The 22,150-nt window shown below is 39.0% G+C and overlaps 1 protein-coding gene across 1 annotated transcript in view; it reads right to left on the reverse strand.

The window, feature by feature from the left end:
* Window positions 1-22,150, reverse strand: part of LOC107036907 (hemicentin-2) — an 82,668-nt gene that overhangs the window by 31,004 nt on the left and 29,514 nt on the right. The window contains exons 2-4 of the mRNA XM_015255158.1: window positions 5,132-5,261; window positions 3,328-3,536; window positions 2,474-2,791 (exon numbers count right to left, since the gene is read on the reverse strand). Of these exons, the coding sequence (XP_015110644.1) occupies window positions 2,474-2,791; window positions 3,328-3,536; window positions 5,132-5,261 (657 nt within the window). The remainder of the gene's footprint in view (window positions 1-2,473; window positions 2,792-3,327; window positions 3,537-5,131; window positions 5,262-22,150) is intronic.

Raw genomic sequence — 22,150 nt, forward strand, 5'->3', positions numbered from 1 at the left:
TCTTCGGGGGATTTTCTGTCGCTGATGCCAAGTGGCGCACACGTGAAAATCAAATTGAAGGGGTGGGGATGAGGGAATGGCACCGACACGCAATTCACTGATCCGTCTTACAAGAGGCGTTACTGTTATCTCTTACGGGAAATCTACCGCATGGGACTAACAGGTTCAACACGTGATACGCCTCTTGTCCTGTCGCTTTTGTTGTCTACTCACTGGTAACACACACTCGATACGGACTTTGACGCATACGTAATTGCAATTTTAATGGGCGAGTGGGGAGGATGAAGGAGTGCTTGTATTGTCGTCCATTGAAACGATAATTGAGTTTGATTTTTATTGGAAATGAAGAGTTTGGGAAACTGTTTTGGGGGACTGTTGAACATTTTTGTTGGAAATTTCAGGTACACTTTTGGAAATTTTTATCGAATTAATTATCACGGGAATTTCAGGGAATTTCGTCATTGAAAATTCAGGATTTCGGGGAAAAATCAAGGAGAACTGGAAATTTCTGTTGAATTTTTCCATGAAAATGAATAGACAACCAGAAAATTCCGGAATATATTCTTGAATTTTCGGAATAGTGACAATGAATGCGATTTAAGGGGAAAAATAATTAATTTCTGATTTTACTGAAAATTAAATGCAATTTCGCACTGAATTAGAGTGCAAATGGAAATAAATTAGGTAATTCTAGTCTTTATGCAGCTTAACATTTTGGCATTTTACTGAATTTTCAGTGAAACCTGTAATTTGCAGGAGATTTTCCTGAAAAATCTAACATTCCGATGATTTTTCAATGATTCAATCGGAAAGTAAATGAAAGATGTTAATTTGAGGGCAATTGTTCCATAAAAATTGAGGTTCTGAATAATCAAGTTCAATTGAAAATTTAACGAATGTTACGAGATTGCCGTTTTCTGTAATTAAAATTACGTCCTAATTATCTTTGAACTTTTTCAATTTTTTCGCAACATTAGGCCAAGTTCATGATGACATCGAAATATTTCTCATCAAAAACCGTTCGGAAAAATTCATTTTCATTAATTAATTCAGGTAGTATTCATAAATTCATTATATTCATATCTTTTACTCATTCTCATTTTCACCGCGATGAAACGCTACTTTCCACATCGTCATATATTAAACTAAAAAAAAATTATCTCCAATTTCAAACAGGAACTGGATGTTTTCGGGGACGTAACAACCTCTACAATTTTCATAATTACGATGAAACTATAGAAAAACCTTTTGCTAATGGCGATGATGTTGACGCTCTAAAAACCGAACTCAATGCCGAACATTTTAAATCATCATTAGAAACCGATGTTGCCACACTCCCGACAAAAAACGTAATGACGAATATCAGATGGGGTTCTGCGTCGTTCCTTCAAATGACTTAATGTTTTTCGAATCGCGTGCTTTATTTCGTCATAACAATTTCGGTTTGATGGATAAAAAATTGTAGGAGTGGAAACGCAGAAGAAAAGAACGAGCTATCGAAATATTTCTTATCAAAAACGCTGCGGAAAATCAATTTTCATTAATTAATTAAGTTTCGATTTTATGTCCGGAAGTATTTACCAAATAGTATTTAGCAAATAATCTTCATTTTCAGCTCCATAAAGTACTTATTTTCCACATTCTTATCCATTGTAAAAAAATTTCCACTGAAATTTCAAGGAATTTCGTCAATTTCACGGATTTGTAAATTTCAGTTTTATTACTTCCCGGGAATTAATGAAAAATCAGGAAAATTCAGAGAAATCTTTCCTTGAACTCCAGATTCCTCTGGTTAACTTTTTTGTCGCTTTGAGATCTGTAAATTTCAGTTCAGTTACTTCCGGAAAAATCAGTAAAATTCGTTCAAAAATTCTTGTAATTCCAAGAATTTTAAAGTCATTCCCTGAAAATGCAAGGGAATTTGAAAGTGAATATTCATTTCCACTTAAAAATTCATGTAAACTGTCAAATATCCGTCTTCCTGCCGCTAAAAAATGCGACTTTACTTGAATTTCCACACAAACTTGAAATTCCATTCCCCTTTCCCCTCAAATTGAATTCGCCCTCTTCTCCCTGAAAATCCAGCCGAATTCGTTCACCAGTATATATAAAAAAAATTCTCCAATTTTAAACAGGAACTAGATTCTTTGGATAACTAACAGCCTATCCAATTTTCATAATCACGACAAAACTCCAGAAAAACCTTTTGATAATCCCGACGAATCAAAATGTCGAGTTGACACTCTAAAACCTGAACTCAATGCCGAACATTTTAAATTTTCATTAGACCCCAACGTCGCCGCACTCCCAACAAAACCGACAATTATGAATATCAGATGGGGTTCTCCGTCGTCTCTCCAAATGACCCAATGTCTGTCGACTCGCGTGTTTATTTTTTTCATCACAACAATTTCGGTTTGATGGATAAAAAATTACAGGAGTAGAGTCGCTGGGTCATTGTTGTTATACTCACTGTTAACATCGAGTATCACAAGCTTCGTCAGAGGTGGCACGAGGTTGGTGTTGTTGGCTTGACACACAAGCCTAGTTTTTATGTGCTGTCGCCCGATGTTGGGGTAATAGAGCAAATTCGTTGTGATATCAGTTGTACTGTTGTACTCGTACGAAAGATCGTAGACGTTATTTTCGTAGTACCAGGTTAATCGAGGGGGAGGCCTGCCACCCCGAGCCTCACAGATGAGTGTCACGTCACTTCCTTCGTTGTAGGTTTCCTCCACAAGTGATATATTGCGGGACGACTGGTGGCGGATCACAGGCTTCTCCGGGGGAACTGAACAGTCAAAAACGTCGACAATTTGTTATTCATTGACCCAAACTTTATCAATTAGTTCTATAAAATGTAACAAAGAAAATAAATTGTTAAAACCTGTTTTAAAAAATAGTGTGACTCATTCTGGAGATAATCCCGCAATGGTAATTGAGATGAAGGGGAAATGGGAGGAATTAAACGAAAATATCATCGTCCTTAACTGTGCAATTACTCAGTGAAGTGAGTGCTACTAAAAAGGTTTTGAAAAAATTTTGCTATCTCCCGTAGATTTCGACATATTCATTGAAAACTGACCAACAGCCAAAATCGGGTATAAATAATTTGGAAGGAATTGAAAAATTCATTCTTGCATTTGTGATTAATAGCTCGTTTTAATTTAACTCGCCGGAAAATTTCGTGAATGCTTTCAAGATAATTAATTCATCATTCTGTTCTACGACGAAGCAACATTTTTTCTTTAAACCGAAATCAATATCGTCCTGAAATTTACTACTAAGCTATGCCCTCGGACAATTGATCAGCAACTATTTACGTACCTATAACAATGAGATTAACATGATGCATGGCAGTGGGTGAATTGCTGTAATCAACTCGACACCGGTACAATCCACTGTCACCAGTCTCAAGTTTATCAATACTGAGGTGAGCTGGATGTGTGGCAGTCATGAAGTATGCCCTTGCACCCAGTACCCGAGGCGATGACCATAATTCGGCATTGCTCAACTGCTTATGGCGTACGTCGAACCTGCGGGTGAGATTGAGCGGTTGCGGTCAGTTCTCTCGGTATATTGACCGACAGCTACGGCTGCACCATCGATTCCCCCTTCACGGAATCCAATGGCCCAAGACAAAGTGAAATATAAACACCATCAAAGAATCAATCGATACCGCCCCTGCCCCTCGAAAAGGTCACGAGAGGGTCGGTCCATTGGACTCAGCGAGGTTTCGATCGGGTTTTAATGCCCGTGAAATTTATATTAAGTATCGCAAAGTGTCACACAAGTACGAATCGAGGTGGGAGAGGTTTACAGGGGCTCCAGCGGGGAGAACTGTGTTTTGCCTCTTGCTTCTCCCGCTCGCTGGAAGTTAAATTGCTTCGCGCGACTGTGACACGAGGGTGTAGATTTCACGCCAACCACTCGTCGGGAGAGGCTATTCCCAAAACTGCCAAAGCAACTTGAGCTTTCTAATTTTCCAACTCCCTTAGGATTTTAATAATATACTAGCGGTGTGATTGAACTTTTTCACGAGACAAAAGTTGGGGGTAAACTACGAAACGAATCGGGAGTACTGTGGGAACTTTGTTCTTCAAGACGGCGTAATTTAGGACAGTAGACATAGAAATGTCGGCTGATGTCGCGATGACTGAAATTTCGAACGTCTGAAAATAAGAGGTTTTTTGGCTTAAAACGTGACGTTTAAGGATATCCAAGTATCTTTTAGTTTGGTATAGACCGCACAGATTCAGCTATTTTCAATCATCAAATTTGTTGATTAAATTGCGTGAGGAAATTTGAAAAAACGTTTTTTGGTATTCAGTTTTCAATGAATATCTCGAAATCTAAGGGAGACAGCAAAATTTTTGTTATGACGTTTTTTGTAGCCCTTAACTCGCTCTGCAAAAAAGGTCATTACGGAAATTTCGGTATCTCCTTTAGATTCGCAGATATTCCCCGAAAACTCAGCCAACGGCTCAATCGCCTTAAAAATATCTGTAGATTCAACTACTTTCAATCATCAATTTTGTTCATTAAGTGGCGTGAGAAAATTACAAAAAAATCATGAATACTTAGCGTCATTCGAGCTACATTTTGCACGGAATTAATATTTTTTAAACATTCGTTGTTTATAAATAAATAATGGAAATGGTTTAATCTTTCCCAAACCGTATCGGATTTTCAAAATGTTGATGTCCGTATTTTAAAATAATAAAATCGTTGTAAAATCTCAAATGAAAGCTCTGATGTTCGACTTCAAAAGTAGAAAAGCATTGCACTGGAGAACAATTGCTAAAGTACTTGGACATCCTCAAATTAGAAAACGTCTTAAAAAAGGAGACAAAAATGTCTTGATTTCAGGCACTAATTTTTCCAGTGCAATAAACTGCACAAAAATCTCTCCCGTGAGATGGAAATTTACCATGCGGGTCCATCAAAATGGATGAGATGAATATTTTCCACTTCTTTACGTGAAAAAAATTATTCGCGCGGCTTTTTCCCGCCAGAAATTTTAACTCTCGCTTCAAGACTAGCGAGCAGTGAAGTGTTTTACAACTCATCGAAGAACTCCCCAGAATATGAGCTGTAAACCTCTACCGGGAAATAATGATGTTCAACTTACGTGTAAATGGGTGGACCACCCTCGCCCTTAAACCAGAGTACCATGTCAACTCGATCCTTTTTTCTCGGCTGAATGTCACACGGTAGCTGCACTTTATGTCCAGCCACGCCGTAAACATCAGCGATTGGCACTGAAACACAGTAAACAAAAAGAAAGAATCAATATTTGCAGGATCGAGCCGGTGGATGCAATAATGTAAACCAAGAGCTGGAGATTGTCGATTTCGGGCGGAAATTATTAAATTTTCAATGTATGAAGTTGTCTAGCACAAACAGCTCCATATTTTCGGTCTCGGGTGGATATTGTGAGCATGGCGTTTGTAAATGTCGAGGAATGCTGGACCAACTGGTCTCTGAAATTGATAGGCTTTTGTCTCCATTTATCAAGACATTTTTAAGACAACTCCCACTCGTTAATTTTGACTCGCGCATTGAGAAAGAAAAAATGTCTCAAGGTATTTATGGCGTAGTCAGGGAGAGAAGAATGTCTCACTTGTCGCCGAATTATGAAGACATTAAAACACATTTTTGTGTCCCAAGTCTTAAATTAAGACACTAATTCATCCAGCACTTTGAATATCTTCCATCACCTTCAGAAACTTCGCGGAAACGACTCCGAAAAGCTGAATGAACAGGGATTTCCGGCTTGATTACAACATTTCGCGATTTTTTCTTCTCCAGCCGAGGAAAATCCCTCCCTTGATTCGCGGGAGTTACAGTTGAATGCGACTTCAGGGAAAGGAGCGAAAGGGGGCGGGGGAAGTGAGAGATAGTCCCAGGTACCTCGTAGCAAGCCCAAGTGAAGTCCCAGGATTGAAGCCGGAGTGCTTTCACTGTAACTACCCCGGAGACCACAAAGTAGATGGTGTAATAGCCTTTGCGCGTGGTAAACGGGGGGGAGGGGTTTTGATGTCGTAGTGCCAGTCTACCTGATCGGATTAACATGTAGATGGGGTTATCAAGATTTAACGAGATTCACCCTATTCCGCACCATGCCAACAATGTTGGGCATCCTCTTGTATCATATTTCTGGCGGTTTCCGTGGATCTGTTCTGTCTATTCATCTCTTACGGATGCTCGAGGTCTATACGTACGGCTGATGGAGAGGATGATGGGGCGATGCTGATGAGATTGCGCGACTCCGGATTAGGGGGATGACAAGTTTTTTCGGGGGAAATTCAGTTAAATTCGTTTCAGTTCGAATTTAAATTCTAATGCCATTAATTAGGATGGGATCATTAATTCTGGGGCTGATGGAGTCATTTGTTCGCCAAATAATACTGTTTAAAAAAGCTTTGTAGAAGTACACTTGGAAAAATTCTTTGATTGAATCAAATAAAAATTTTTATTTGAATTTTTTCATTTTTCTCAAGAATGTCGTCGTTAGAAATGAATAAATTTGTTTACTCGTTTAAAAAAAAGGATTTAATTATATGATATTGTTTATAATTAGTCTACATTCATTAATTCTCAATAATAAATTTATTAAATTCAAGGAAACAATTTATTCATTTCAAATAAATCTTTTACTGAATGAAATAAAATATTTATCAAAATCAATTTTTGTGAAAATTTAAATTAAAAATAAAATGATAGAAAAATATATATAAAATGGAAATATCTCACGCATTTCCCATTCGCAATTTCTTATCAGACAAAGAAATCTCCCGTAAATTACGCACCCACCGTTGAATGCAGAATGGGGTAAATACAAACATAAAAGTTTGAATATTCCGAAGGAAATTGAAGTCTGATGGATGTAGAGCCCTTCATTTTTCCCCGCAATGACAGCATCAAGGAACCTTTCATTTTCATGCTCTTCACGAAAATTCCCGTCCCCTGTTGCACCGTGAAAGCCCCTCTCACAACAAAGTTTATGGTCGTATCCTCGTTCACCAGAGTTGAACCTCTATTTTTCTCACGATAAATGAAATTGTTTCGTGGCTTGAGGTACAGAGAAAACACCACCTCCGTAGGAGCATTGAAGACTGTGTCCCAGGCGTTCCTCGAAGTTCTCATAACTTTCATATAATCCTCGAATATCCACCCAGCCTCTCACAGCGGGAAAAAAGTACATAAACTGTGGAACAGTTTGAGGATCCCGTAAACCGCGACAATTCGTCGGAAAAATTTAAATTGCACGCGACGATATTCTCTTTGTTTTCGCTTTTGACTGAAGTTTTCCGTATCATTTCCATGGTTGGAACATCTTCTAAATCTTTTTGAAGCGAGATGGAGGAAAAAATGATCTGTTTGGGTCGAGTTCAGAATTTTATTTCATTCAATTTCGCAGAACTCTGTTTTTTTCGGAAATTGACTGTTGTTTGTTAATTATTATTACATCCAGAGAAATAATTGACTTGAATCAAACAAATAAGATTATTTAAATGGCACGAAATGAAGTTTTTAATTAAATTCAAAATTTTTTTTTTATTTGAGGTTCTGTTTATTTTAAATAAATTATTCATTTGGGATAAATCAACTGTTTATTTGGTATAATTAAATCCTCTTTTTGAAGCAAGTAAAAAATTTCAAATAAACACGGAAAAAAAACCTGAATTGAAAATATACTTGAATCCAGTAGGGGAGCATGGGGCAAAATGAAACACGGGGCAAAATGAAACAGTGGGAAAATCTCGTCATCTAAAGGAGATAGGACATTTTTGAAGAGGACCTTTTTTGTAGCTTGTAAAATTCTCTACAAAAAAGATTTCCATGAAAATCCTCCTATCTCCCTTAGATCACAAGATTTTCTTGCTGTTTCATTTTGCCCCGTGTTTCATTTTGCCCCACCGTCCCCTATATTTTATACTCAATTGGGGGATGGGTATTTCAATTCGAAGATGATTCTTTAGTATCAGGCCGGGTTGTAGCAAGCTCTCTTAAGTGTAATATAAGGGTCAGGGTCATTTCCACCAACAAAGCACTGATATCCACCACAATCCCCTCCTCGCCATCCGCATGTAGGGGAGGATGGGGCAAAACGGCCCCCCTTCAATCGTCAATATTTTCCGATTCAATAATCCGATTGGGATGAGTTAGAGCTCGTTTTGAAGAATGAAAAATTATCTTCAAAATGAAGTTGAAACTGGGAATTTTCACAATGTCATTCACAAGTTATTGACAATTGAAGGGGGGCCGTTTTGCCCCACCCTCCCCTAACATATCTCCCCACCTGACAACTCCTTTATGCACCAGAGAAATTTCACATTTCAACTCGAGTTAAAAAATAAATCTCCACCGCGACGTTGTCTTCTTCCCCCTCCACTCCTTTTTTCCATGCGCCAATGGATCAGAGTGACATCAAAGCACCGGCAAATCACGAATACATTTCATGTTCCGCGCGGCGAGCAGCGTCTACCCAGAGAGAAAAATACACGAGTCTCTCTCCCTCTCGCGTTTATCTCTATTTTCCTTGGATTTCATTCAATTTTTCAATTCCACTTCATTCTTCACCTCTCCACCGCACCTGCTCTGCCCGTGTCCCCCAATTAGTCTCCCCTCCCGAAATGCCATTCATTTTGGATCAGATCTGTCAGTTAAAACTACACGTTTAAATATTTATCGCATCGTCAATTATTGGCGGAACCCGAGAGCTCCGGCCTCTCGAATATTTCTTTTTCTCCCACATCAACTCTCTTTGATTTTCTTTTCACTCCGTCCCGGCGCCAGAGACGTGTCTCTCCCCTTGAACCCATTAATTATATGACGTCTTGCGTCACAAGAATAAAATAAAGATGAGAAAAACGTTTAAATGAGATTGATGCGCCTTCCTCCAACTTCTGACGGCCATTAACACCGGCCGGGCTATTAATTCTCCTTCGTAAGAGCCAACATCGTCAAATACACTTTTTATTGTGATAATTTTTACTCCTTTTATCGCGGGGAAACAATATTTTGCATCTGTTATCCACGCGACACACATCTTCAACACTTTTATCTCTATTATTTTCACTTTGTTTTTTCTTCTTGTCTCCGGCACATGCTGCATCCCTTCCTCCCGCCCCTTTTGTTCATCCCCCCTTCCCCCTCTGTGTGCATTTTTTTTTTTCGAAAGGTCACCCACGCCGTGGAAGACTTAACGAGCGATTCAAGCCCACGCATGACGCCGCGACTTGCCGAGTACTTCAAGAAAAACGAAATTACGGAGGTAACGAACCCATTCAGCTCTCGTTCAGACGTGTGATGGAGACAGAGGGAAGAGCCGAGGAGTTTTAAAAGGAAAAATGCATCGCAGGGAGTTTGGGGAGGTAAATAGAGGTGAGGGGGAGACAAAGGGAAAGGAGATTACGGGGATTCAATTTTTTTGGCGAATTTCAAAGGTCGGGTTCGAGGGGAAGAGGATTTTGTTTTGGCGGATGGGGTTTAGTGGGAATCGGTTGGTGAGGGTTAGGGAGGGATGGGGTTCGTTTTGGATTGGAAGGGGGAATTTTGGAGATCGTTTAGTAATTTTCAGGGGAATGAGAGCGAATTTGATTTAGGGAGAAAGTGATGAAATTTGAGATTTCAATTATTGATTTTTTTCAATTTTGCAGTTTATTTTTTATGATTTATCCGGCTATTGACATGGACTTGAATTTTTTTTACTTCTATTCATTTTCGTGGAATATTTCAACTGAAGTTGACAGTTTCCAGCGATTATTTCATCCAATTGTGCATTTTGAATTCAGTAGTGGAGTGGTAAACCGGTATAAGTCGATTTTGACTATTGCCCGGTTTCTGGAAAACAACATTAAATTCCATTTAGCAGGAAAAATGATAAAATTTCAAATTGCACTGATCATTTTCTCAATTCTGTTTATCTTCAACCAGAATGCAATTTTAATTGTATCATTCCCTCAACCACCAACATCGGCCTAAATTTTCCCTATTTCCATTCATTTCCGCGGAATATTTGAACTGCAATTCACAGTTTCCCCGATTATTTAATCGAATCATGAATTTTTAATTACGAAATTCTCCAAAATTTCAGTAGAACTATCACTTCATAAAAATTTCTGGAGAAGTCACTGGGAATGTCACCCAAATATTCCTCACAAGCCTGCCAGAAAAACAAATATTAAATCCTGTTTCAAAAGAAAAATGGCCAGACCGAGAAAATCGATCCAATCTTTAATATCAATATTCGAAATGCCGATATTTCTGAATGATCGTCCAACCCTCGGCCCACGAGCCGATCTAATCCATCAACCAGCGAGAAGATCGCCCAAATACTCCAAAACTTCAATCATGTGATCCCCCCAAAAGCCCAGTGATGCATCTCTGCATCGCGGCATTACATAAAGAACGAGATCAGATTCCAAAGACGCTTGTTATTTATTTCACCTGCCGACCGCGGGGCGTTCCCTCTCCGCAGGACCGGTTTACCCACCGGAAACATCACTGGGCCTCCCATGCATGTGGATATTCCCCATCTCCCGCAGTCAGGTGCCACTCGAATGCCGCTTTAATGCTCCTGGCTTTAATTCCACCATGGCCCCGATATACCAAGAGATCACTCTCGGGAAATCTGACGATCTCCGGAGATTGCTACTTAATTAACGTTATATACACACGGCTCAGCCGCTCCACATTCAGGGCCTCGAGTCACCCGAAAAAAATACACCTCCAGATAAATGTTTTCCCATAAAAAACCTCGCCCAACAGAATTTCATTATTTCGAGGGCCTTCGGATACTTTCATTAGCTCCACTCTGGGGCTAATTAAATCACCACACTCGCGAATTTACAGCCGGCGAAAAATGTTTCGACGAAATCACATGCATTAAAGCATTGGTTCCACCGGCGGAGGGGGAAACTTGTTAACGAATGAATCATCTTCTTTCACTTTTGAAAATTTATGGGGGAAGCTTCCGGTACACTTCGCGGAATTTTTATTATGTAGGTACACTGAGGTTTCGAGGTTCGTTTCGATTGTTCGTCATTGACAGGACAATTCTGGTGATTATTTTTTTTATTTTTTCGTTTTTAATTCATTGACAATTTAGTGTAGTTCGATAAATTTGGGAATTCTCATTGTCGAACAGCGCATTCTTAACAAATTATTGTTGAAATATCTGGTACGTGTTGGAAATTTTTTTGTCATTATGGCTTCACTGAAATTTCGAAGAATTTCGTAAATGAAAAATGAAAAGTCAATAAAAACTATAAATTTGAGATCAATACAGATGAATACATTTTTCAATTTCCAATAAATTGAAAATTCAGCGTAATTTTGTTACTAAATATTCATGTTTTCATAAAAAATTCAAGTAACTGAGAATTCTCGTCTTTCTGCTACTTGAAAATTTGATATTTCGTTATTTCTTTCTCTCTAAATTGAATTCGATGTCACTCTCTTGAAAATAACTACTGAATTGTCCATGAAATTGTAATTTTTTCTACTACTGTATCAGGAAACGAAAATTCCATGAATAATTGATTTGATTAATTTAACACTTCAGCTCAATTTCCGAGATAATTTCAAAGAGTTCACATCGCTTGATCTCATCGATTCAGTGGCCCTTCCCTGAAAACTTTTGCCAAGTTTTCTCATCTCATCAGGCTCATGGACTTAGAATAAGAAAATTCAAAACAACAAAAATCAGCCATCGAACTGGGAAAAGTTGGATGAAAATTATCTAGAAAATCGTGACAAAATTCACTGTACGAAAGCTAATCGCGGAGTAAAATATAATTCAATGAAAAAATACCTGTTTACGCAAAAAAGCAAAAATTTTGAGTGAAAAACTAAATTTCAGGTTAATAATCCCACGAAAATTACTCGAAACCCGTGAAATTATACATTATAAATTATAAATAAATATTAAATTACATATTCTTTACTGAGTACTCATATTTCCGCCGAAAATTCAATGCTCCAAATCCCGCCAAGGGTCAAGTATTCTCCTTGCCCCCGCAAACAACCACCAAAAATTGATACCTCCATCATCCCAGCCCGATCAAACCCGCGAAGGTGAGAATAAAAAATTCCTTCCCCGAGGCCGCGAATACCTAGCCCCCATGCCACCAATAGCAGCAAAAATTCCCCACCACTGTATGATCACCCGATAAATCAGACACCGCGGAAAGCACCTCAGACAACCCATGCATTAAGGCCCAACAAATTATTTAGCCTCTCGGCTCCACTCCATCGTCCCACTCTCCCTTCCCCTCCCGCCCTGTAATTCGCACCAATCGGACGAAAAGTGCAACAGAAACTTGAAATAAATCTCTTTAAAAAAAAGATGCCCTCAGGCTCCCTCGCCGCCCCCCCGATCCGCCGTGCGGCAGTTTCACTTTTGTTCTCCCTCCATTAGTCAAGTATGCAAATTAATTGAATACACTTCGACGTTTTCCTTGTTCCTCCGTCATTTGCACATTGAAACTATCCCCCGTCTTTTTTTAACCTCTCTGCTCGTCCCGCAGGCACTCAGAGAACATAAGTCAGGCATAAAAGGCGAGTGGAGGGTCCTCTCTGAGGAGAACGCAGGTCTGATATAATTCATGAGTGGCGGAGGGATTAATGTCTAGGCTTTTACGTCGTCTCTGGGTGAGAGGTTCGTTGTGACACCAGGTACGGGGGTGGTGTAAAAACTAGTGACTTCGATACGCCCCAATTTGAGACGTTTCGAAAAATGAACATTGAATTAATTATCTTGAAAGGATTCACGAAATGTTCCAAATTATAATTTTCAGTGAATATCGTGGATCTGTCGGTCTAAAGCTACCAAATATCAACGCAAAATGTTACATTTGAGTGTTTACCGCCTCCAACTCAAGAGAAAAACTGTAGTGTATCCTTCGGTTCGTGGAAACTACAGCTAAAAACAGAAAACTTGAAAATGATCCTGCAATGAGAGCCTTTTACCCGGGTCCTACTACCTGAAGGCTGTCGTAGCCATACGCGAAGGGCGAAGGACACTTCACATTGAGCCGTCAGTGTGAACGCATCAAAACATTCAATCTATCCAAAATTTAAATCAATTGCTCGCTCTCGGTAAATACTCAAGTGAATCAACCTCAATTCAACTCAAATTTATATCAAACATTTATTCCGCGTCATTGTATTCCAAACTATTATTGTTACTAAATCAATTTATCGTGCTAGTTTTCACTGGAAATCCAAAATTAAAATGATATGTATCCTCGTTCTTTTCATCAAGTAATGCCTCAAATTATATTTAAAACAACTAAAGAATAATAACAAAATCAAACCAAATTCAAGTAATAAATCCAATGAAAATTATATGAATCTTGAATTAAACCGAGGTATTAGTGACAAAAATGAGAATGAATCTTTCAATTCCTTCTAAATTAATAATAAATAAACAATTGTCCCGAAGTAGTCGTAAATTGTTAGCTCGGGAGATTTCATATAAATTATATGGCACCCGTCAACGATTTCAAAACTCTTCACTTAAGATTCACGGTTAAATCTTGTATGACTATCCTAGTATATTTTTCTCCACATATTTCCGTGATCTCTTTGATAGGAAATGGCAATCAAGCATTATGCACACTCATCCGTCACGGGAGTTCAGCCAAATCCCCCCCTCCACATCCATAATTCCTGATTGACTTACAATAACCGAGAGTATACTTTACAAGGCCTCGATTTCAGGGTATTAACGACTCGTTTCTCGGTGAGTCAGTTCTCAGAAACAGTATAAATCTCGGGATAATCCGGCATCTTTCACCTACTATCCCGTTGAAGATAATCCGCGCTTGTCAATCTTCCGCACCAGCCCCGGATCGCGCCAAACCTACGTCGATGCACTCACTCGATTGTTACGCTCCTCATTATCCAGTTATCCACACACTGTTGAAAATTTTCCACTGACATTTCAGTAAGGACTTTGCAAATTTCTAATCAGTGACCTGTCCACTAGAATTTCAAGGAATTTCGTCATTGAAAATTAATAATTTCATGGAAAAATTCTGGAGAACTGTAAATTTCAGTTTAATTATTTCGGAAAAATCAATGAAAAGTCAGGAAAATTCAGAGAAAGCTCTCCTTGAATTCCAGATTCCTATGAATTCCTAGAGAATTCATTCAAATATTCCTGGAATTCTAAGAATTTCGCAGCAACTCCCGGAAAATTCAAGGAAATTTGGCTGTGAATATTCATTTTCACTTGAAAATTCATGTAAATTGTGGATTTATCGTCTTCCTGACACTAAACAATTGGAACTTTACTTGAATTTTCAGAGAAACTTGAAATTCCATTGACTTTTCCCTCTTAACGATATCCAATTAGTTTGGCTATTTTTTCTCCAGTGAAATACTTTTTTCTTTTTGTAAGCAAACATCAGAGCTTTCATTTGAGCCCCATATGACCCTAAGTTTCCGGACATTTCAATTATTTATTTATAAACAACGAATGTTTAAAACAATAGTAATCCTGTACAAAATGTAATTTGAATGACGCTGAAAATTGAAATGAAAGAATTGAAATTGACAATATCTGTCAGTTCTATTTTGCCCCACTCCCTTCCAATAATCCAAAAAATAGCAATAAATTTCTGAATATTATACACTGTTGGAAATTTCCATTAAATTACAGTTTCGCTGAAATTTTTAACGCACTCTACCAGTGAAATCTCAAAATTCTATCCAAAGATGAATGGACACTGTAGATTTCAGTTCAATTATTCCATAAAAATTGATAAAAATCAGGAAAATTCAATTAATCAAGGCCTCAAGGGAGTTAAAAAAATTCACGTCTTCTGCAATTAAAAAATTATGAATTTCATTAAATATTGAAATTTTCTGATTTTTTCTCTCGTCAAATCGAATTCAATGTCGCTCACCCAAAAATTGCCGGTCAAATATCCGTGAAACTCCAATTTTTCCTACCGGCATTTCGATAAACGATACAGGACAGTAAAAAAATCAATCTTCCATCGTTCTCCCCCTTTCATTTGACGATTGTCACCGCGCAAAATACTGAAAAAATATCGCCATATAAATTACACCGCCGTTTTGTTATTAATTCGTTGTTTCTGGCCGTTACCATTATTATGACCGTGACATTTAATCTCGTGGCGTAGCGCATGTGAGTACCTCCTTTAATAAATAATCCCTGAATCACTTCACGATTTATTGTGTTATCGTTAAAGCCTGCCAGTCGTTGCCCCACCGCCCCTATGTTCACCCTTTTTGTGCCATTTGTGCATCGATGAAACACAAAAAGCTCATTGGACGAGCGCGTAACGGCCAGGCGCCTATAACGAACGAGCAACGAGCCATGCCACTGCGAAAACCCTCACACCCTTCATTTCCACCCCTGCTCCCTCTCACTCTCTCATTCAGGCCTCCAAAGCACAGGTTTATTTACGAGCAGTCGCGTATTTACTTCTCGGTAATTGCGGCGGCAATTACAACTCGATTTATTGTAATTACAACTTTTACTAGAGCTCAATGTCAAACCCACCCCCCAACCTCGGCACTGACGTTAAAAAAACTAGAGGGTGAAGTGAAGATTATTTTCTTTCATTTTCCAAGGGCTTTAGTTTTTTTTTTTCAGTGAAATGGTTCTCTGGTTTTGTAGCTCAACATCAGAACTTTCATTTGACCCTAAATTTCCGGTGATTTTACAATGATTTTATCATTTAAACTTTGAAGGTCTGAATTTGGTTTTTAGAAATTTAAAAAAAATTTAAAAGCTAATTTTTATTTATTTTATTTATTTCTTTGCTTGTTTGTTTAGGTTAAGACAGCCGAAGCCAATTACAAATTCTGTAAATAGTATGGGGAAAATAAACGCATCGCAGTTTTGGAGGAAAATGGATAAACTAATTAAAAAATTGCAATTTTAGAAGATTACGAGAATTTTTATAAATACTCTATGAAAAATCATTTTTTCGGAATTGTAATAAATTTATTTATATTCAGAATTTTAATAGAAATTGATTTCATGCCCAAAAAAATAAAGTTGCTGAAAGTTTAAACAATTTGAAATATTTTATAATCAATAGTTAATATATAGTTAATATAATTAACAAATTTGATGATTAAAAATGGCGGAGTCTACTGTTGATAGCCTCAAGTCATTTTTAGTGTCGCAAATTGAAATTTCGCTAGTAAATTGGCAAAACGCTTCCATCATTTTCATCGATCGTACATAAATTATAGTTTTATTTTATTTTGTTCAACTGTATTAGATTAATTTTTTAATCAATTATGCTACTTGTGCTACCTCTCATGAAAATTCTTGTATCAAAAAATCAAAACACAGTACCACCGCAAGATCACAATGACCTAAAAACCTTGAAGATTATCCGAAGGAAAAATTCTTCTCACCAGTATTTTTCATCACAAAAATTTTTTGTTTCGCAAAAAAAATAACTGAACAATTTTTTTTAATTAAAAAACATTTCTTCTTGAATTCCATACGCTTTTAACAGAAGATCCTCACGAACAGACACCTAGAATATCCAGCACGCACGTCTAAACGTCTCAATCTGAGCCACTTAATTCTATTTTGAACGCCTTAATTCTATTCAGAATAACTCAATTTTATTTTACAAAAAAATCCCACAAATATTTTACCCCATGCAGCTTACAAAAACCCCTTCGCCCTTTGTCTCAAGAGTCCCTCATCTAAAATCATCGTCAAAGCATCTCCCAATTCCCCGCAATACCGAGCCCTCAGAAGCGTCTAAAAATCCTCCCAAACGATCCCATAAAAACATCACCCAAACTTTTCCAATTTTTTTTCTCCCCGAGAATGAAGATATAAAAACGGATCGTCATGAGGGGTTGCATCACCGTTCTGCACCGCTGCCTACACTCATAATTCGAGCGTCTCGCATGCCAGACGCGTGCCAAGTCCCCCCCCCCCTCCCTCGCCGCCCCGGCCAACCCCTTCATCATCCAAAACTCTCGGACAACCTCGAGTTCGTTGTTCTCCTCCGCCATTCCACCAAACGGCTGTTGACGCTCTAGGCGCCTCGCTCACCACTGCTCCTCTGGGCGTAAGAATGAAAAAAGGAAAATGGGTGGGTGGGAGTAAGGAGTGAGGAAGAAAGCAGTTCAAACACAAACCCAAGCCCTATTTTCCCTCCGCAGGACGTGCCCGCGGTATATTCACCACCCGTGGCCACTTTCGAAACTCTGCACCATGTGGTCCATCCATCTCTTTTTATCTCCTTTACTCGTATAACCCCATTTCCAGGCGCGTCATATCCCCCCTTTTCTGTCGATTCTGCGGCTGCATCTGGGTAGGTGACGCCAATTCCTCTGATTCTCGATTGGAGTTGAGAGTTTCGTTGGAAAAAAATTGAAATTTCATGGACAGTTGTGGTGTAATTGTAGCGGAGGTTCAACTCTCACTGATTATTTCCGCAGTTCTGATTTCGACGAATCAGGGTGAAGCATGCGGGGTCACGTGACAACTTCACATTTATCAACTGCTCCCGATCGGTTTCTATAATTTTTTTTCCATTCGGTGATCATTTGGTTTTTATTTAGTGGGGGGGCCCAGCCCCTCCAGCACCGCACGGGGGGGGGCTTAGCCCCCCTGGACCCCCGTTTTGCGTCTTCGCCCCGCCTCGCCCTAAATGTTGTCACATTTTATACTTTAGCCTCGATATAAAATAGTATCGGACGCTAAGTGGAAGGTTATGACTCAGAACAAGAGTTTTTTTGAGCTGTTGGAGGCAAATGCTGCCCTCCCAAAGGTGAAAGAAGTTTTTTCACGAATATCAAACCCTGTTTTTTATCACGATATGGGAAAAATGGGATTTTGCGCACGCGAAGCGTTCGTAAAATTTCCCTTTACGCACAAGCGCTGAAAAAAAGTTTTCTGAGCAGTGGAAGGTGTCTGGCGGTCGCCGAAGGCGAGTGCTAGCCTCCCAAGGGTCAAACAACTGTTTTCCCGCGAGTATCAAACCCTATTTTTTATCACGGTGTGTGGAAAAAGGGATTTTGCGCACGCGAAGCGTCCGTAAAATTTCGCTTTACGCCCAAGCGCTGAAAAAGAGGATTTTGAGCCGTGGGAGGCGGGCGCGACCCTCCCAAAGGTTAAAGAACCCTTTTCTCACGAGTATCAAACCCAATGTTTCATCACCCCGTCTGGAAAGTCGGATTTTTCGCGCTCCGCGTGCGCAAAACTCCACTTTACGCACGAGTTATGAAACCAACACGACATTTCATTCTCAAACATTATAATCATTCGATAACATTAACCCCCACAAAATGCGTAATTCAAAAATTCCGAAAGTTTGCCCAAAGAATCCCAAACAAACCGCAACAATTCCAGTGATGCGCATTACGTATTTATTGAGGTGCCATGAGAAACCCGCCCATTTACTCACTCCTGCGTTGCACACTGGAGAGAGAGGGAAGAGGTCGGGTGGGGAATTTCATCCTTCGTCCAAGGGGCCATGCGAGCCGCTACTCTTTCATCCACCTCCGTCGCCCCCCGAGCCGGCGAGGCATCGCTGGTTTCTCTGTATTCCGGCGAGTATATGCCACGAGTAATAACATCGTTGGTAGAAATACTAACGTTCCCCATCCTCGCTCCAACCCGGGGGCACTCATGCGCACGCTCTACTTATCCAAGACGAAAGATTACGAGACAATTCGCTTCACCTCAGTATCCCCCATATCCTATATATCCCGGGTCTCCTCGTTTCTCTCCTTTTATTTCGGCTGTAATTTCCCTGATATGCCAAGTAGATCTCCCGGTATATTTGCTGCCTGATATTACATTATGTATACGGAAGGTACTTTCAGAATTGTTGGCGGGGTGTATTTTTCCGGGTGATGGAGAGTTTTAGTTGGAATTTTGAGTGATTGCTGGGTATTATTGAGAATTTGGGGGAATTTCCATTTTAATGGATAGAGTAATCCGTTGGAAATGCGCAACTTCATCAGTGAATTACGAGTGATATTTTTAAAAATTCATAATTCCGTTAATCCGGGATTTTTAAACGAATTTATCGTCGAAACTCCCGATCATTACAAAATGTCTCTCTCGTGAGTTAATTCCGTCCACTAATTTTTTTCCTTCTCGTATTCATTTTATTTCTCCATTTTGTGGTATATGAAAAATAAACAGATGGATTCATAACTGTTTGCGCAGTGTGTTTTTCCTGGTGATTCAAAATTTTATTTGATATTTTGAGTGGTTGAAGGGAATTATCCAAAGTTTCTCTCTATTTCCATTGACTCATGTTTTACTGAAAAAAATAATCCGTTCGGAACTTTCGCACTCCATCAATGAATTACAAACTCCCACTTCAAAAATTCAGGATTCCCTCAATCTCGAATTTTCAAACAAATTTCCCATGTAAATCCGCGAACATGCGAAAAATCTCGCCCCTGAGTTGTTGCCCTCCAGCACATGAAAAATTGAAAAAAAAAACCCTCTGATATAACGACTATAAAACAAAATGCTTAAAAAATAAACAGATGGATCCACAATTGTTTCCGGATCGTATTTTTCCTAGTGATTCATAATTTTATTTGACATTTTGAGTGATTGAAGGGAATTCTCGAAAATTTGGTGTCGATATCATCCGCATCACATCAAACTCCCTGTTTCCACGCTCCGCATTTTACTGAAAAAAATAATCCATTCGAAACTTTCGCACTTCACTAAATAACAAAATCCCATTTTAAAAAATCCCGAATTTCCCATTCAAATCCGCAATCATTCAAAAATATCTCCCCTGAGTTATTACCCGCCACTAAAATTTTCCCTCTCGTATTTATTGTATTCCTCCCTTTTGTCGCATATGAAAAATAAACAAATGGATCCGTCCAGCGCATTTCCCTCGAATAAAGCTGAAATGAAAAAAAAAGAATGGTCTCATATAAAAGGCTCTAAAAAAAAAGGAATGCGCGGAGCTCCAGTGAGGTTTACCGATGACAAAAAAGTGCGGGGGAGGGGCAGTTGGGGGAAGAGAGAGAGAGAGAGAGAGAGAGAGAGAGAGAGAGAGAGNAGAGAGAGAGAGAGAGAGAGAGAGAGAGAGAGAGAGAGAGAGAGGATGAAAAAATATAAAATTGTTCAGGAGAGGAAAATATCGGAAATGAACGCGGGATACCACGACGCTCTCGGGTCGACCGGAAAATGTGCGCTGTCTCGCGTGCACGGGGGCTACGTGAACACGCACACCACCGGCATTTTGTGGCGGGAGAGAGAGGCACGGGGATTGGCCTCCATCGCTCTTTAAGCCCCCCGCCCCGCACAGCTTAATGGCCCGATTTATAAGATATCGATTAGACACCGGATACCAGCAGTCGAAGTTTACGTTCAATCGAGTTTTCCTCCTCCTCCTTTATCGTCGTATGGCACGCGTCGACGAATAAAAAAGCATTCCAGGACTGTGTTAGTTCTCCCTTTAAAGAGACCTCCTTTCACCTGTGAGTGCAACCCCTCGGTGACTTTCACGTATTCCTTTGTGTCAGTCGCAGATTTCAAATGCTTTTTTACTTTTCACCTTTGGTGACGGATCCCGGGAGCTTTGATGTTGAGTGAGGGCTTTTTCGGGGGCGAGGTGAAGGCCGGGGGTGGGTATGGAGGGAGAGAGAAGTTGGGTGAAAATTATCTGGGTAATCGCGGAGCGGGATTGGAATTGCATGGAAAGATCATGGAATGGGGTTGGAATCTCATTCTGGATTAGCGCAAGAGCTTTTTGGTCATTTACAATGTTTATGGATTATTTTTATTTTTTATTCCGTTTTTTATTTTAGTTATTCCATTTTTTATCTATTTTATTTTTATTTTTGTTTTTTTCGTGTATTATTTTTATTATTATCCACTGAAATTTCAGGAAATCGTGTCATTGAAAAATCAAATATTCCATTGATTTTCTGTTCAATAAAATACCTGATTTTTCAGCTCAATTATTCTGTGGAAATTCAGAAAAATCGGGAAATTTCGGGTAAAAATTGACAATTCATGTCATTTTATTTCTGAATTTCCGTGAATTCTACCTAAAAAATTCAAATTTCATGGAAAAATTATAAAATTTCCGATTTCACAGAAACTTCAATGAAATTAAAAAATTTTCAGCTGCATTAATACGAGAATTCCTCAACGTATTTGAATTTTCAATGAAAACATGAATATTCAGCCCCAAATTACGCTGAAGAGTATATTTACCGCAATTCTTCTGATTTTTATTGATTTTGATCCACCGAGAATGTCATAATTATACAGAATAAACTTAGCGAAACATGAAATAATCAGTACAATTGTCATTTTATTTATGGAATACTCCATGCAGGATCAATTATCCAGAAACTAACCCCCATCTACAAACTGACCTGTGTACTCTACCAAAAATTTCAGCAAAAAATTTTCAACATTTTCCCTACTCTCCTCTCCTCTGCACTGATAGCCTGATTCATTTATTCCAAACAAGATAAGTTAACTATTAACGAATGGTAGAGTTGAATATGACCAAATAAATATTCGTTAATATTTAACGAATGGTTCACTTGAATGACGAAAGTCAAGTCAAACAAGGCTCCTCAAATAAACATTCGTTACCTATTAACGAATGAACATTTGGTGAGACCAAACAGACCCTCATCTCCATCCAAATCCATTCGTTAATAATAACTAACCCCTTCTATCACTGCACAAAGTCAGAATTCCAAATTACTCGCTAGCTTTCTACCCCAGTAATTCCGGGTTTCATCTCCATTAATTTTACCTGAATGTAAAAAACAAAAAAAGTGACTCCCGCATTTCGACAAAAATAACAAATTTTACAACCCAGCGAAAATTTCGAATAACATGGCACATTGAAAATAGCAATGGAACTTCGTCGATTGAGCAATAAAACCCACCAATTTTTTCCCAACACTGTATGCACATAATTGAATGGTTCTTCCACGTATGATGGATGTGTACCTGAGCCAAAATGCCTTCTTGTGCGCGGGTACAGGCCAATGGCGCAATGTGTACACCAGCGAATGCGAGAGAAAGAACGAATGAGCGGAATAGTTGAAGCTGGGTTCTGGAAATTGGAAACTAGTAATTTATGGCTACGGTGGGTGGTGGTCTGGGGCGGGTTGGGGTGGC

This window comes from Diachasma alloeum, unplaced genomic scaffold, assembly GCF_001412515.2.
Source record: "Diachasma alloeum isolate Michigan unplaced genomic scaffold, Dall2.0 Dall_scaffold_00212, whole genome shotgun sequence".
Lineage (NCBI taxonomy): Eukaryota > Metazoa > Arthropoda > Insecta > Hymenoptera > Braconidae > Diachasma > Diachasma alloeum.